General features: G+C 38.1%; 1 protein-coding gene across 1 annotated transcript in view; it reads left to right on the top strand.

Annotated features, from left to right (window-relative positions):
• The window catches only part of LOC114660186 (actin filament-associated protein 1-like 1), an 88,018-nt gene that overhangs the window by 21,273 nt on the left and 50,569 nt on the right, over window positions 1-16,176 (top strand). Inside the window, exons 2-4 of the mRNA XM_028812707.2 lie at window positions 11,738-11,866; window positions 12,625-12,708; window positions 14,385-14,479. Of these exons, the coding sequence (XP_028668540.1) occupies window positions 11,738-11,866; window positions 12,625-12,708; window positions 14,385-14,479 (308 nt within the window). The remainder of the gene's footprint in view (window positions 1-11,737; window positions 11,867-12,624; window positions 12,709-14,384; window positions 14,480-16,176) is intronic.

The following is a 16,176-nucleotide window of genomic DNA, read 5'->3' as shown; positions in this document are numbered from 1 at the left end:
CATTAATTAGTTGTCAATTTATTTATAATTCAAACCCAGTACTCAAAAAATGTAAACAGATTTGACAAGTGATGGCACAGTGTGAAAAAAAAAATCTAAGGTAGAAAATAAGCCATGTAAAAGCAGGAAAAAATAAAAGATTTAAGGAGTGATGAAGCACTGCTTGAAGTTACCAGATTAACAAGAGCTACAGTTAACTACATTAGCTTGTAGCTGAAATATCAGTTGTTTGAAAACAAAGGCAGCATGCACATATAAATGCATGTATATTACAACAATGAAAGACATATTTAATGTATCAGTATACATTGTGTATTATGCATAAAACTGCTAAATACTTACCTTCTTATATAATATTATTCCTTAAAAGCAAATCCTGCAAAACTTGCTTTGGCAGTGTTTGCCCATTTTATTAGATGGTGGCATTGGTTGTTACATGGGAGTTAATAAAATAATAGTGGAAATAAGTAATTAAATAATATTGTATAAAATGTTAATATACAACACCATGTAATATAACCGCGAATTTTGAATGTGGTTAAAAAATGCCTATTTTCATAGTTTTAACCCTAAATATGCCCCCAAAACACTTTAACTTAATTTCAAACTCGGCTTAATACATTACCTAAAAATAAAGCGTGTAAAGGTAAACCTGTATACTGTACTGCTATGTCTCCCGCAGTGCTAGAATGTAAAATACCGATGTTACCGCTATATGCACTGTAATTCATACAAGTGCATTTCCATTGCCAGAAGCCTTAGACGGTGCAGCTCGTTTTGGTGGCATCTTGGGGCTTTAACCATTAAACTGCCACATACTTGGGGGTTAATGCATCCCTGGACGCCAAATACTTTTTTGCTGCACTTTAAGTAAACGTCACAATTAACAACAAAAAAAGTGAAATTTTAATGGAACACATTTCTTTTCATGCAAAGAGCATCACAATTACTGCAACACTGATCATTTTACACACTGCTAATGAACTGTAAAAACTATTTAAAAAAACTACTGGAACAATATGTACAACGTGCAACTGATGCCATGGATGTAAATCACTGAGCCAACTGCGCTTAAACCAGCTGCAAGCAAGCACACAGAGGTAAGCGCTGATGCTGGCAGGCTAGTCTTAGTGCAGCTTGGGTCACAGAATTACACACAAACACAGGAGATTGTAGAGACAGGAACTTTATTCAAACATTTCAAACAAACATGTCTCTTTCAGAAGTAAAAGGTGCTCAGCATGCAGTTAGTTAATGATTAAACAATAGAGAAACATCATAGGGGAGCAAAACCCCCAACAGTAGAATGTCTGGGGGAGGAGAGAAAAACAAAGCAATCAGCCAAAAAGGACAGGCACTGTTCAGGCTTTTAAGTAAGCGTCACGCAAGAAGCCACAATCGAGAAGACAGTGATTTATTTATTTTTATGGTGGAGATCCCAGCCTTGACCCGATGGGCGCACTCACAAACAGAGACAAAAACAAAGCAAACCGGTAATCAGCGAATGAAGAATGTATTGAAAACAAATGAAATAAGAAAACAACGATACCCCCCCTGTTCCCCTTACGGCAATTACACATTAAATACAACAAAGCACAAACAAAACACACACAGTAAATCATGAAAAATTTCATGAAAAATGGCAACAGATGAAATGTAATGATGAAAATAGATAGTCCAGAGATCTGTACGTTGAATGGGGGTGTAAAGATAGTCCTACCAGTAGTTCCTGAAATGGTGAAGACGGGTGGAAGGGTTCAGAAGCACGCCTTTCTTTGCAGGATTGCCATGAATCCACTTACAGTCCTCATGTACACAGGCAGACAATCCAGACGCACAAAACGATCCAGGACAAAATGAATAAGTACAGGTAACCCAACAGAAGGCAGACAGACAGGAACATGAAACACAAATTACAAAAACTTTTTTTTTTTTTTTTTGCTTTTGGTCACCGGCCTCCTTTTTAAAAGCCGCGCTGACATCCTTTGACCTCAACAGCCCCAGCACCCTCAGCAGAAGACTAGTCAGAGCCACTGCAGGGACTGCTGGGAGTTGCAGTTTCAAATTCTATTGGCTACTTTCACCATCCCAAGTCACAGTTTTCTCTACAGCTGCTTCCTGTTCTCTCTACAGTACAGTATTGCCATAATAAAAATTGTGGAGGATATTTGTGGTTTCCACTAACAATTATTAGTTAGGTTCTAAGGAAAAATCCACAAATGACTGAGGCCACGAACTCTGAACTGCGACTTTGCGTGGGTCTACTGTACATACATATTTTAATTGAATTGCAATAAAAAGACATGCATACAAATTTTAAATTCACGTTCACAAAAGGATGCTCACAAAAGGGGCATGCAAATTTTGAATTTAATCTAGGGGTGGGCAGTATGACCAAAATTCTATATCACGGTATTTTTCTAAATTGTCCCGGTTTCACGGTATTTGACGATATTTTTTCCCATGCATGAGTGGATGTTAACCACATTTTCCACTGCAGTAGACTGGCTAAGAATAACCTCTTCCACTGTCAAGAGCATTGTACATTGTACAAAAAAAACATTTTAATGTGCACACAAGTATTAATACAGGTTTGCATGGCCCCATAAAGTGATAGTTTTCAAGGGGGTGGCACTAATGAAGAGAAGGAATCACACTGCATGACAGATGCAGTCAAAATATAGAACCTTTTTATTGAACAAATTTTGCAAAAACTTAAACTATAATTTTGACAACATATTTTCAACCATCCAAAGAGGCATTTAGACTTAGTAAAATATCCGGACGTACTTGTCAAAAGTTGCATTGCACTGAACATGTCTTAGAAAAGGAATAAATAGTAAATATTTTTTTGTAAAACAACTACATTTTCTGTTAATGTTAACAATCTCTGTCCACTGACATGTTAAAGTGACTTTTTAAACAACTTTACCATCATTAAACTGCATAATATTTAAACTAATAAATAATGACAATAAAATAAATAATAGTATTATTACTGATAGTTGTACTATTACTTGAAGGCTTCAAGCCCAGGTGCATTACACAGTATTCACCAAATTAAAATAAAATAAAACAAGTGCAATCTTGGTGATGACATCTTTACCAACTGAACCATCATTTAGGCAAACTGCATTAATATGGACCTTGCTTCAAGCTAAGCTATATGCATAAATAATAAAACTAAAACTTTCATTTATAATGCTATTTGTGGTATAGCCCTACGGAATCGCATTAGGACCACGGTGAAGAAAAAAATACGGACACAGGGAAGAAAAAAACCAAACTATATGTCGAGAATAAAGTCGACATTTCCACTTTATTCTTGCCGTTTATGTCGAGATTAAAGTCGACATTTCCACTTTATTCTCATAGTTTACTTTATAATTAAAGTAGAATGTCGTAAACTAAACTTCATCCTAAAATAATTGTTTAATTTACTAGATTTTCTCAAACCCCATCATAAGTTAATGTAGCACATTAAATGGTTTGTGTTAAGTGTTCCCCGACCCAGTTGTTAATCACTACGCTTTTTAAACTGACTTCTCCCACACTAAGAGGAGACAGCGATCACCGCACAGAATCTATTCATGATATTCCTGCTCTCTGAAAATTTACAATGCTAAGATAAATACTTGATATCATTTTCAGGATAAAATGTATTAAAGCAGGTATTAAACATGCACGGTAGTGCTGCTCCCTCGCAGTAAGGGGTCCCCCGGTGTATGTTCAGTGTAGAGAACTTTATGGCAGGTGTGACGAGGCTCCAAAAAACTGGATGTATGAATGGGTATCGCACAGGTTTAACTTAAATATTGTGTAAATGTTGGGTTTGTGATCTGGTGGTTGGAGACACGAACACAGAATTCAATGGATGTTCTTCTGAGCAGGCTTTCTTTATTGCACGCGTGCTGTCTCTATCTGACGTACCAAAACCCCAATTCCTATCCTTCCTTTTTCTTTCTCCACATAACCAATCACCACACGATAAACGTCTTTGTGAAATTAAAACTAGTTATAAACTTAGCCCACGGAGTGTTCAGAACTTTAAAAATATCTTCGTTATACATGTTTAATTATGCCATCCATTCAGGTTGGCGTCCATCCCTGAACGAGTCGCCAGCACATCGCAGGGTGAATACGAGCAAAACATACACTAGCAGAGTCAAAATAGCATAACAAAACCTCACACCCTACATGATTTGAAAGGAAACTGAAGCACGCCGAGTAAACCCACCAGAAAAACATGCAAATGCAAGGCAGGGTACACCCGGGACCCCATTGCTGCGAGGCAGCAGTGCAACCTCCACGCCGCAGTGCCCCCACATGATTAATACATGCTTTAATGCATTTCACCATGAAAATTATATCAAGTATTTATCTTAGCATTCTAAATGTTCAGAGAGCAGGAATATCATGAAGTGAATGTATTCTGTGCGGCGATCGCTGCCGGCGCCTCCTCTTAGTGCAAGAGGAAGTCAGTTTAAGAAGATCGGGGAACACTTAACACAAAGCATTTAATGTGCTATATAACTTATGACGAGGTTTGAGAAAATCTAGTAAATTAAATATTCATTTTACGATGAAGTTTAGTTTACGATGTTCTACTTTAATGACAAAGTACGAGAATAAAGTCAACATGTTGTCACACTATTACACAGTACCCAGGTACATTACACTGTATTGAAAACAAATAAAACAAGTACAATTTGGCTTGCAGTATTATCCAGTAGTATAGAAACAGTATTCACACATTTGAACATAATGGTCCACATCTGACATTTTAAAACCAAAGTATCTCCAGACAACGGACGTGCTCCTTTTTTTCGGCAGAAGTTCTTCTGTGTCATCATGTTCAATTTTATCGTCAGCTACAGCTTCAGTTTCGGAATGTTCTCTGTCCATTTTCACTGCGCAATACGTACACTACCACACCTATTTAGCGGTGTAGCAGTGAAAAAGAGCCCTCGTGCAACAAATCTGTGTTTAGCGGTGTAGTAGTGAAAAAGGTCCCCACTTGAACAGTTTCCCGCTGCGCCACGTTCCGAATGTCGTTTAGGCAATTTAAACCGGTGTTGCGGTATAAGAAAAATCCATATCATAACAAAAATAAAAACCGGTTTTCGGTATGAACCGGTATACCGCCCAGCACTAATTTAATCACATTTTTAACTTGTTTGAATGAGTAGGTGTTTCATTATAAGTTGTTAATGGAAGAGTCAGATTTGCGGGATTGCACCTGCTTTGGGGGCACGGAGGATCATGCTGTTATCTAGAGGCAGTGTCAGATTTATATCTTGAAACAGCTCACAAATTTTATACAGAAGGCATGGAACTTTCATCCCAATAGATTTATATTCGCAGCCGCATGTTGGTGTAGTTGCCTGCACTGTTGTGTTACAGTCCCAGGAGACAAAGTTTTAATCTGTCCCTGTTCACGGTGCGTGGAGTCCGCATGATCTCCCCTTATCTGCGTTGTTTTTCCCAGGTTACTTCCCCTTGCATTTCAAAGACATCCAGATTTAAGTTAACTAATGACTCTAAATTGGCTCTTTTATAGGAAAGTGTTGATGTGTTTGCCCTATAACAAACTGGTGTTGCCCTGTCCAGGAACATGGACATTAAACTTGTTTATTATGATCATAGAGTTACTATATCTGCTTACTTTCATTTAGGTTTGCCCCTGTGTCAAATGTTTATTTCCCCGTTTTGTAAGTAAACTTTTCATGGGTACTCTATGAGTGTATCATAAGTCATTTTACTTGAATGAAAGTATGATGTAACTGAGAGTTGACTGAAATAAACTGCTACAATCAGGTAATAACTAGCAGTAGCATTTAAGTGTAGAACACATAGATGCAGTCTTTAATAGCAATAATGTTAGCAGCACCATTATACAGTACTTACCTTAATTTTATGGGAAAGTGAATTCCTGTAAAAAATCATTTTAAATTGAATAAAATGTTAACATGACTTGGTGTTTTGTATTGAGTCAAATATGAATTTATTGTCATGCATATACACTACACTGAGATTCTTACTTGTGAAAGTAGGTCAATACCGTCTACTGACAAAGATGAGTACTTTACCATACTTTAAAATTAACGTCAAATGGTGTGTATAAGAAGCACATATCAAATGCACTCATGCATTTGTCAGTATAAGCAGCTGTTGAGTATCCTTGAGACCGAAGGATAAAATCCTTTCCCTAGGCTAGTGAAGTGAGTGCTGCTGACAAAACAGAAGGGAGAGATACAAGACTGTACATGATGGCAGATGTCTTAATGCTGTTTACCTTTCTATAGCAGCCTGTATTATATAAATCCTGGACAGAAGGGAGTTGTGAGCAATTAATTATCTCAGCCAATTTCACCACCATTTGTAGCGATTTGTGATCCTAAGGTGAGTGAGTGCCATACCTAGATGTTATGTAACCGGTGAGAATGGGCTCCAATGTATAACAATAGAAGTTGGTGAGCAAATGTTAAGACATTTGGACCTTCCTTAGACAATTGACAGTTGATGGTGAGCCTTCTTGAAAACAGACAGATTGTGTGTTGTGTTTATTTCAGGTCATCAGTGATGGGGACTCCAAGAAGTGTAATCATTTATACTGCATCTTTCATGTTTCAATGCCTCACCCAAGATAAATCCATCAGTTTAATTATATATAAAAAAGAGCAATGGATTGAACATGGATATTCAAGATATACAGTAGATAGCATAGGCATGTGGTGATGCACATTAGAGGTCTGTGGCACTGTGCATGAAGAATGGGGAAATTGGCTGATCATACATTCACATGGAGATGTGGTCAGCCCAGCTGGTTTCCTCATTAGATCTCTAGGGATCTTATTAATATACGTACACTATAAAAGAGCCTGAGTAGAATACAAAGGGAAAGCGAGAAAAATAAATCTGGATGTTATAGTGAAAGAAAGAAAAGTCAGGATTGTGGCTGACCCAGTGCTTCTATAGGGAGATGGCAGGTGGTCAGGAATGTTGCCCCAGGTGGGTCGAGTAAGCAACACTCACGGGGCAGAGAGTAGGAGCAACAACCCCTCTGAGAGATTCCCTTGAATGCCAAGGACATGGTGAAAAGGTGTATTTTGTGATTAAAGTGGAAATTTCGTCTTTAATCTCGAAATGTCCACTTTAACATCGTAGTTTACTTTATCATTAAAGCAGACCGTCATAAACGTCATCCTAGTTTTTAATCGCTACGAGCTTCTGGGACTTCCTCCTGACCTGACAGCAGTGGCAAGTAGCAATAGATCACCGCACAGAACACATTAAATGTATGATATTCCAACTCTCTGCACATTTAGAATCTTTAGATTTATACTTGATATCACTTTCATGATGAAATGCATTATATATATGTTACATTTTACAGATAAATCGTTAATTTCGTTTAAATAATGAATACTGTTAATAATTACATACATGGGGGTGAGACAGTGGCGGAGCGGTAGCACTGTTGTCTCGCAGGGAATCACGTCGCTGGTATCCCCTGCTTGGAGTTTACATGTTTTCCTTCTGGGTTTCCACAGTGTGCTCCGTTTTCCTTCCAAAGATATGCAGATTTGGTGACACTAAAATTAATTTAATGGGTGTTCCAGGCAATTCACAACACAGCGAAGCTGGACCTGTTCTCACCGTGTTAATATCTTGCACTGCCACCTGGTGGATTCTTCCAGATTTACGTAAAGTACGCTGCCAAGTATAAACAGTAAAACGCTTGCAGGAGCGTCCCTTGCAGCATGCGTCGCGTCACGTGAAGTATGAACCCTGCCTTTGAGCCATCACCTGTCTTGGGCTGTTCTGTTTTAGAGACCACCTGAACTGAGATAAAAAGAAATATATAAGGTAGTAGTAAGACCAGTAATAATGTGTAGTTCAGAAGTTTGGGGAACAACTACAAGGAAGAATATAAGAATTGAAGTTTAGTAGATGAAAGTGCTGCAATGAATTTCCTATAGGTGAACAAAATAGATCAAGTAGAAAATTGACTTCTTCAATAATAAAAATGTAAAGTTTTCAGTTTGGTATATTTACTATTAGGTTTGAATTCCAGGCCTAGCTTTTTTCTGTGTGCCATTTTTTTTTTTCTCATGTTCTTCCCATGTCTGTATGAGCTTTTCACTGTGGATACTCTGATTTTCCCTTACACAACCACATAGACTTAGGTTTAAGTGATGATTCCAAACTGAGTGTGGAGGTGTGCAAGAGTGTAGCCTGCAATGGGTTTTCCCATACCTCCCTTTTAGTATTTCAAATTTTCTCATTAATTGACCATATTTGCTTGTAAGTCTTATATTAAAAACCTTTCTGATTTTCATTTTAAATGCTGTAAAGCAGACTTTTTACCTTTTTTTTCCTTATTGTCTTACTCTTCCATTAAGCAGATCTTTTAGCTTAGTGTATCTTAAGCAGATAGTTGTCACAAACTAAGAGCTACATTGTTTAGAGCTCATGTTGCTTTTACTATATTATCTGTGCCATAAGTGTGCACTTTAAAATGGCACACTCAGTGATAAGATAAGAGATTGGTCCTTCAATTAGGGAGCAGTCTGTGATAGCATAGCTGGCTGCCTGGTGATGTACGACTCCACAGGAAGCACATGGTTACAATGATAGAGGTTGCTGTTATGACAAACAGGAAGCTCATATACCACCCTTATCTACCCATAGAGATGGATCCTGCGCTTCACTGAGCATTTCCTCTCAACCATTTGTTAATGCATTGGTCTGTTCATTTGGTACTTTTCTGGATTGCTTGCTGGTCGACAAAGGTATGTGCTTATGGGGCTGGATATGAGTTTGCTCCATAGAAGAACAATGACTTATTAAGAAGTTGAGGTGATGTTTCCTCCATCCATCCATCCATTTTCCAACCCGCTGAATCCGAACACAGGGTCACGGGGGTCTGCTGGAGCCAATCCCAGCCAACACAGGGCACAAGGCAGGAACCAATCCCGGGCAGGGTGCCAACCCACCGCAGGTGATGTTTCCTCCTTATCTGAATTTCTCTTTACTACAACTTCACTTTGTCCTTGACAATAAAGGAACATTAGAGAACCTGGGAGTTAGATTTGTAAAACTTGCGTACTCATCTTTCTATGCAAAAGTCAGGATTTATGAAAGAAAACTTGATGCGAGAACAGCATCTGTCACCAATCCGTACGCAACCTTGTGGAAAATGACTCACTTGATCAAGCAGGGAAATGCAGTCACACCAGCTAAATGACAATTCACAAATATAATAATTCGTATCACTGAGCTATTGTTGTAATATTGATTGACATGACAAACATATTAAACCTCAAAATTGATGACTGTGGTGTACAGACTCTATTTTATTTGCTTTTTAAGAGGGCCGATGCTATGTATTTCTGCTGAAGTATTTACTTGGTTTTTCGTCAGTTTATTTTGGCTTACTCTAAGGATTAGAAACCAGTGCGGTCCCTTTTTGTCAGTAATTGCATTAATTAAAGACACATGAGATTCCGTGTGTACAGAAACCTCAAAATATAATGCCATATAGCCTATCTGTAGAAAGAATAACTGCCCTAAATGGGCCTACACCTGTTCATATCCAGGTTTTAACAATGAATGGCTTTCTGCCAAACAAGCACCTACCAGACAATACTGGCTGATGCAGCAGGAATATCTCAGCCGAGCTTCAGCTCCATCATGCCCACTTTGCATGACAAGGTGCTACAATCAGCTTTGGTATGGTGTGGGTGTGCAGGCCAACATAAAAAGGCAATTAGCAGCAGTGTCCAGTTTTTCTAACATAATTGGGGCAATTGACTGTATTCATATTGCAGTAAGGGCACCTAGTGAGAATGAAGCTGCTTTAGTTAGCCATTAATAGTCCTGTATGTGATGCCTGGCTTGTTGGGAAGGAAATAGCTGAACTCTCAGTGTTTCATATGGCTTATAATATTCATTGTAAAAGCAATAATGTCATTATATGTGTTGATTGTGGCTACCTGGTTAGATACTGGAACCTTACGCTTTTCCCTAATCTCCAGAGTGCAGAGGAGAGGCAGAACAATAAGGCATATGCTCTTGCACGTTCAGTTGTGGAGCACACTATAGAACTCCTGAAGTGCAAGTGGTGGTGTGTGGACGTGTTATATGGGGGGCTGCTCTACTAGCTAGTGAAGGTCTGTAGCATCATGATTCCATGCACTGTGCTACATAGTATGGCACAGCATAATAATATCCCATCCTCTGATCTCATTGATATGGAGACAGATGACTCCTCTCCCTACCCACCTACTGAGGTGGCTGTTCTTCCCACTGTGAGGCAGTGTGAGAACGGGATTCATCATTTGTGAAATGAACAAGCAGATGCACAGATGTATTTTTTAACAAGGATTTGTAATGACTGCAATATTTTTGTAAGTACCCCCGATTTCCCAGAGCTCGCAGCTCACTTCTCATCTGCCACATCTGTATTCCTGGACAGCCCTGGCATATATTGCCATAATAAGGCATCTCCGATTTCAGGTATGGTACAGCTGATAGAGCTTACCACATTTACAGGAGCAATAACGTTCCTACTCAAAATATTTGTGTTTTTTTTTGACATCCATGATTGGGCCACCAAATAGAGGTTATTTGCATGCCTCTCCTTCAGAGGAGAGAACCTCTATCTCATAATCTTCAAAGTTTTGCTTTTTCCTTCACTCTCACCTTGCAAGTAAATCTGTTCATTATTTATGTACATTTCCAAGGTCAATTAAATGTAAATTGTGTACAATGTGCATACACCAGGTTTCATAAACTGGATTTCTTTTTGGCATGTGCATTTTCCCATTTGTTGGTGTATGTAAAATTTCTTGCTCAAACCCACACCAAGTTTTATAAATGAGACCCCTGGTCTTTGATGGGGCCTGCACTGAGATGTATCTCGCAGTCAGAGGGCAGCACAGGCCCACTGGATACTAGCAGATGAAGCCTCAAGAAATCTGAAGCCCTGGAATTTAGGAAGGCTGGTTAGAGTGGGTGGGTTACACCTTGCCCTTTCACCTTTTCTGTTAGCAGCAGTGTTTGCTTGTTTGCTTTGTTAGATAGCGTGGACTGCTCACAGGGGGGTCTTTGATGTTCAGGACAGACCACACACCCGCCTGCCCATGTCAGGCAACCTGGTACACTCAAACTGGATGGCTCATAAAGAGCAAAAATATTTCTGACACTGGAGGCCTCATAGGACCCCTGCTAAATTTATGTTTCCTAAATTCCCACTGTGGAAGCAGAACAACCTTGGAAATCATGTTTTAAATATTTTTTTACCTCAAGAAAATAAAAATTGTCATTTTTTTGGTAGTACCTAAAGTAGAATGGGAGCCCTCTCAGATTTGAATATAAAGCATGTGCTTAGAGGCAAATACACCTGTGTTTCTGTGTGAGTGGCTTTTTATACTTCACTATTTACTGATTCAATTAGGATCCCAAACTCTGTTTTAATAATAATAACAATAAATTCTATTTATATAACACCTTTCCCATGCTCAAGGCCCTTAAGGATTAGTGAATATAGTGTTAGTGTTCTCAGTTGACTATCATTCTTGATTGAGGATTTTATCTCATCAGCATACAGTGTACAGCAGCCTTTTCCTTTTTTGTTCAGAATCTGTTTTTCACATAATGGCATCGGTCGGGATAAAAAATAAATTTAAGGTGATTAGATTACTTGAATCTGCTTTTTTTCTCTTCCCTACAGTTTTAGATGAGCTGATACCTGAGCTTAGTACCCTGCTAAAACTTCTCGATCAAGAGAACCTGAGCAGCTCCACAAAAGAGAAGAAGAGCACTGTGAGCAGCATCCTGCAAAGACTGAAGCCGACTTCAGGTTCATTCACCTCTTAAAAATATTCTTTAAATGGGGATCTCTTGAAGCTTAATTGGAATACATTTTGTAATATGGCATGTTTATGAGTGATGTAATTAGGAGTCTCTTGACATAACGCCAGATTTTCCATATGGCTTTATATGAACATTCACTGGGCTTGGGACCCAAGTTAATTGATTGCCAGAGGTTCCTATTGTGTGGACTTTACATGTTATCCATTCATATTTATGGGTTCTTGCCTACATACTGTCTCCTCAGTTAATTCATCTTTTCATTTTCTGTGCACTATTTTGGTTTGGGGACACATGGAGTTAGAGACAGTATTCACAAGGCATGAGACAATCCTTGATATTATACCTATATATTGCAAGAAACATGCACACTCATCAAGCCTAATTCCTTTATCTCTAATTTGTCTCACTATTTGTTTAATTTCCCTAAACAAGCAAAGACCCCTGGTAACCATGAATTGGAGAGGCTGGTAGGAAAAAGTTTTTAAGGTTGCTTCCTGCCTTGATCCCATCCTACAATAGATAGGCTCCAGCTCCCTCATACCCTTGAACATGTTGAAACCAGCAAAGGAAAGGAATAAGTATATAAATAAAAAGATGCATTATCATGTAGGTTTCCTCCTGTGGGCTAATGAAAGTGTGCATAGTCCATTTCATAAACACTTGGTGTTCATGAGGTTAGCAAGGTAATGCCAGCATGTTTCTGCAATGATGAATGACTGTGTTTTTATTTTTTGTGTACCACAGCAAACAAACTTAGTTACATGTACATGAACACAGCTGCCTACCGGAATGGGACAAGCTTTGTAGAGTCTTTGTTTGAGGAGTTTGGTAAGTAAACGTTTAATTGATGCATTTAGAGTACAAAAGTCTTTTCCTGTTTTTAAACTTTGTGATCAATACAAATGAAATGTACTTGCTAAGAAGCAGTTGCTGACTGGTTAGCTCTTGGGCCACATTATTAACTCTTGCAAAAATGGTGGAAGAGTAAAGCGCTTATAGGTAATGTAACTTTTTGATGCTGCCATGAATGCCAGATCTGAAATGTGATGCTTACAATATTAGGCCAGGCTTGCAAATTTAAGCAGGTGCAAACTTCAAAGATGTTTTCACACTCGTGGTCCATTTTCATGGTTCCAGTTCCAGGGGACGTTTCTATAGTTTGTTTCAATTTCTAGTTAGCTCAGTTGTGTTTCACACTGTAAATTTTCAAGTGAACTAAACATATCAATAAACATCCCAGGGGTGTGGTGTTGACTTTTTTTTATTTGGCAGAAACATTTTTACCCCAGGAAAAATATCATAGTTGGTATTTGAGCACCACAGTATTTTCCATAATTATTAACTGGAACACTACTTGAAAATTATGCACTCCTAAGAGTATGCATTGAGGGACATGTTTCAAAGAGCCCAGTGTACAACACAAGATGAGCTTTGCTGATGGCTTACACTGATGTGCTTCAGTTTCAGACAGTAGACTTGCCACATAATTCTAATTTAACTGTATAATGTTGCGTATTTACTCTCCAGTAGCCATAATATGAAAGTAACCTCAATTTAATTTATCTCACATCACATGTCTGCTGTCTTAACTCTTGTATATATTTGTTGTTAATGTTTATTTTGGAATTATTGATTAACTTTGACTAACATGTCAATGTTACTGTGTGCCCCATCTGTGCACATGGTGTATTGATTGTGTAAGATTAGGACATTTGATCTGCAGTCTCACAGGACACTGTTGTTCATTTCTTGCCACCTCTGTATGTGTTCTGATCAACCAGATCACAAGTAAATTTACACCACTCCGTTTTTATTGTTATTAAAGCATGGACAACTGCTGTCTGATCACACATGCGAGAGGCTCTGAGACTAAATCAGGTGCTGCCCTCAATAAGCAATTAATTTTGCCTGTCATTTTTTATGCAAATTGTGTTTTTTTTTATACCTTAGTGCATATTTATTTCTTTATTTTTATCTTTTTATTGTTTTTAGTGCTCCATGTTAATCCTCCACTTTGCTATGAATGAAATTCCCCAACTACTGACAGCAGACGCTTGGCCTGACTGCCACAGCACAAAAAAATGTCACAACTAATGCACAATATTTCATGTAGTTAAATCAGTCCCTTGCTGGATCACATTCAGATCTAATGCAAAGTCTTCCAGGGTTCGATTGGTTCCACAATAAGACTAACCTTTTCCAAAGGGTCTTGGTATAGTTGTTTTGCCCTGCACGAGACTGCGATTGACGTGTTCACATCTACCTAAATGAATCAGGAACAGGGAAACTGCACCAGAGTTTGAAAAAACTGGTCCAATCAAAGTAGGTGTGAAAATGCCTTAAGAGACCCACTCATCTGATTAACAGCCCCTGGATATACATTTCTAGTTCATTGTTTATACTAGCAAGGCTGTCAGTTTTTGATTTTAGAAATACTGCATATGATGAAGTCTTTTTATTTGTCTTCCTGATGAGTGCTGACTTCTGCTTGCTTTGTTTTACAGGTGATTGTGACCTTCATGACCTTAAAGATACAACAGAGGGGAATGAAGAGGTTGAAGAGGTAGAGACAGTCACTGATACATCATCACCCAAAAGTGTATGTTTTTAAATGACATTCTTGCAGTGGCCTAAATGATACCTTTGAATGGAAAATGAATCCCCTTTCTCTCTAGCTCACATTGTGTAACAGTGCCTACCTACCTTGGTGGGTAGCAAATAAACCTGAGACTTGAAATGTAAATCAACACGAACCCAGATGTTTAACATCTGTATTTAACCAGGCATTCATGTATTGCTCAACATCATTTCCAGTTGAGAAAACAACATTTACTGGAAAAAGAAAGGGTGAGGACCATTTGGAAATGCTGTGACAACAACTGATTGGTTTTCGTTTTAACTATGTTGTCTGTTTTTTTATTATGTACTTTCTGCACAAGTAAAGCACAATTAAGGCACAAATTTTAAATCAGATTTCAATTTCAATGTTTTCTTAAGAAGTACACATACACTTGGAGCAAAATACAGTAATTACGCAAGTAATATGAAATTCAAGTTAAACACAGAACGTAATGTCCTGTGGACAAACAACAAAAATTCATTTGCAAAGAAAGGTTCTGAAAATAGGTCTGTATTTGTCGGTGCAACCACTTCTAGGCAGAACAAGTGCCACTGTAGTTGCCGAAAATAGAAGGAATATGGAAAAGACTGAGTAATAGCAAATCAGTCAAATACAGAGGTACACCTGATCCAGATGGTTATTAAGGTACATTGGTTGATGCATTTATCCAGAGTAACTTATAGGGTCATGATAATTCAGAACTATTTGCATGTACTTTGTTACAATGGGAGATTACTGTAAGAAGTGACTTATAAGTGGAAAAAGTCTTGACCACTACACCACACTTTTTTACAATTAGAGAATTGTGATCTGGATCAAATCTCTCTAGTTTTCTGGTTTCCATTTTTTACCTAGTGTTTCCTTACTAGCCTACTACAAATGATCTGAAAGATGAAAGTCTGAATAGACACTAGAGCAAAATAAAAATTATTTTAGCTCAATTTTTTGCACAAAGAAAAGGACAGGATCTGTGTTCTGGTACCATCAGAAACATATAGTCACTGGACTCTCCTCTAGTGTGCATTCCACATTAGAGGGCCAGACTGAATTGAATAGAAATTGGAGAGTGTCTAGGCTGTCGCAGGTTTAATTCTTTTGACACAACCAGTTTTCTTGTGAAGAGCAAACTATTGCTGTAGTTAAATAATGAAAAATCATCAGGCTTTCTCACAGTAGATGTGGACAGTTGTCGGGTAAACACAGTTTTATTTATTAAGCAGCATTTGATCCTGATCAAGAATACTGTAAATGTACCTATTGTCTGTATTGTCTTAGTAGCCACTGTTTACATATAATATAGTTTTAAACTGAACACTTGACTCAGGTTAATCCCCTGGGTTAAACACATCTGATTTGGAATTAGCTAATGTGTCTTTCGGATTAATGAGCCTTTGGCGGTTTTGTCTCATTTTGTACTCTTAAGTGCATGTTTTGCAGGGTGCTACATAGTAGTTTCCAACAACAATCACAAATAAAATAAACAATGTATTTTGCACCTATGAATTCAAAGCAAGTTCATGTGTATGTAGTAGAGCATGAACGACTGATACAGATCAATACAGTTTAATACTTGAGGCATTTTAGATCAAAATTATTAATATCATAGACTGTCCTGATTGCATATATAAATGTGGAGTAGAGGTAAAAATAATCCAAATTACTACTTGATCACTTTG

The sequence above is a fragment of the Erpetoichthys calabaricus genome, chromosome 11 (genome assembly GCF_900747795.2).
Source record: "Erpetoichthys calabaricus chromosome 11, fErpCal1.3, whole genome shotgun sequence".
Lineage (NCBI taxonomy): Eukaryota > Metazoa > Chordata > Cladistia > Polypteriformes > Polypteridae > Erpetoichthys > Erpetoichthys calabaricus.
This window is presented reverse-complemented; position numbering and strand designations above follow the sequence as displayed.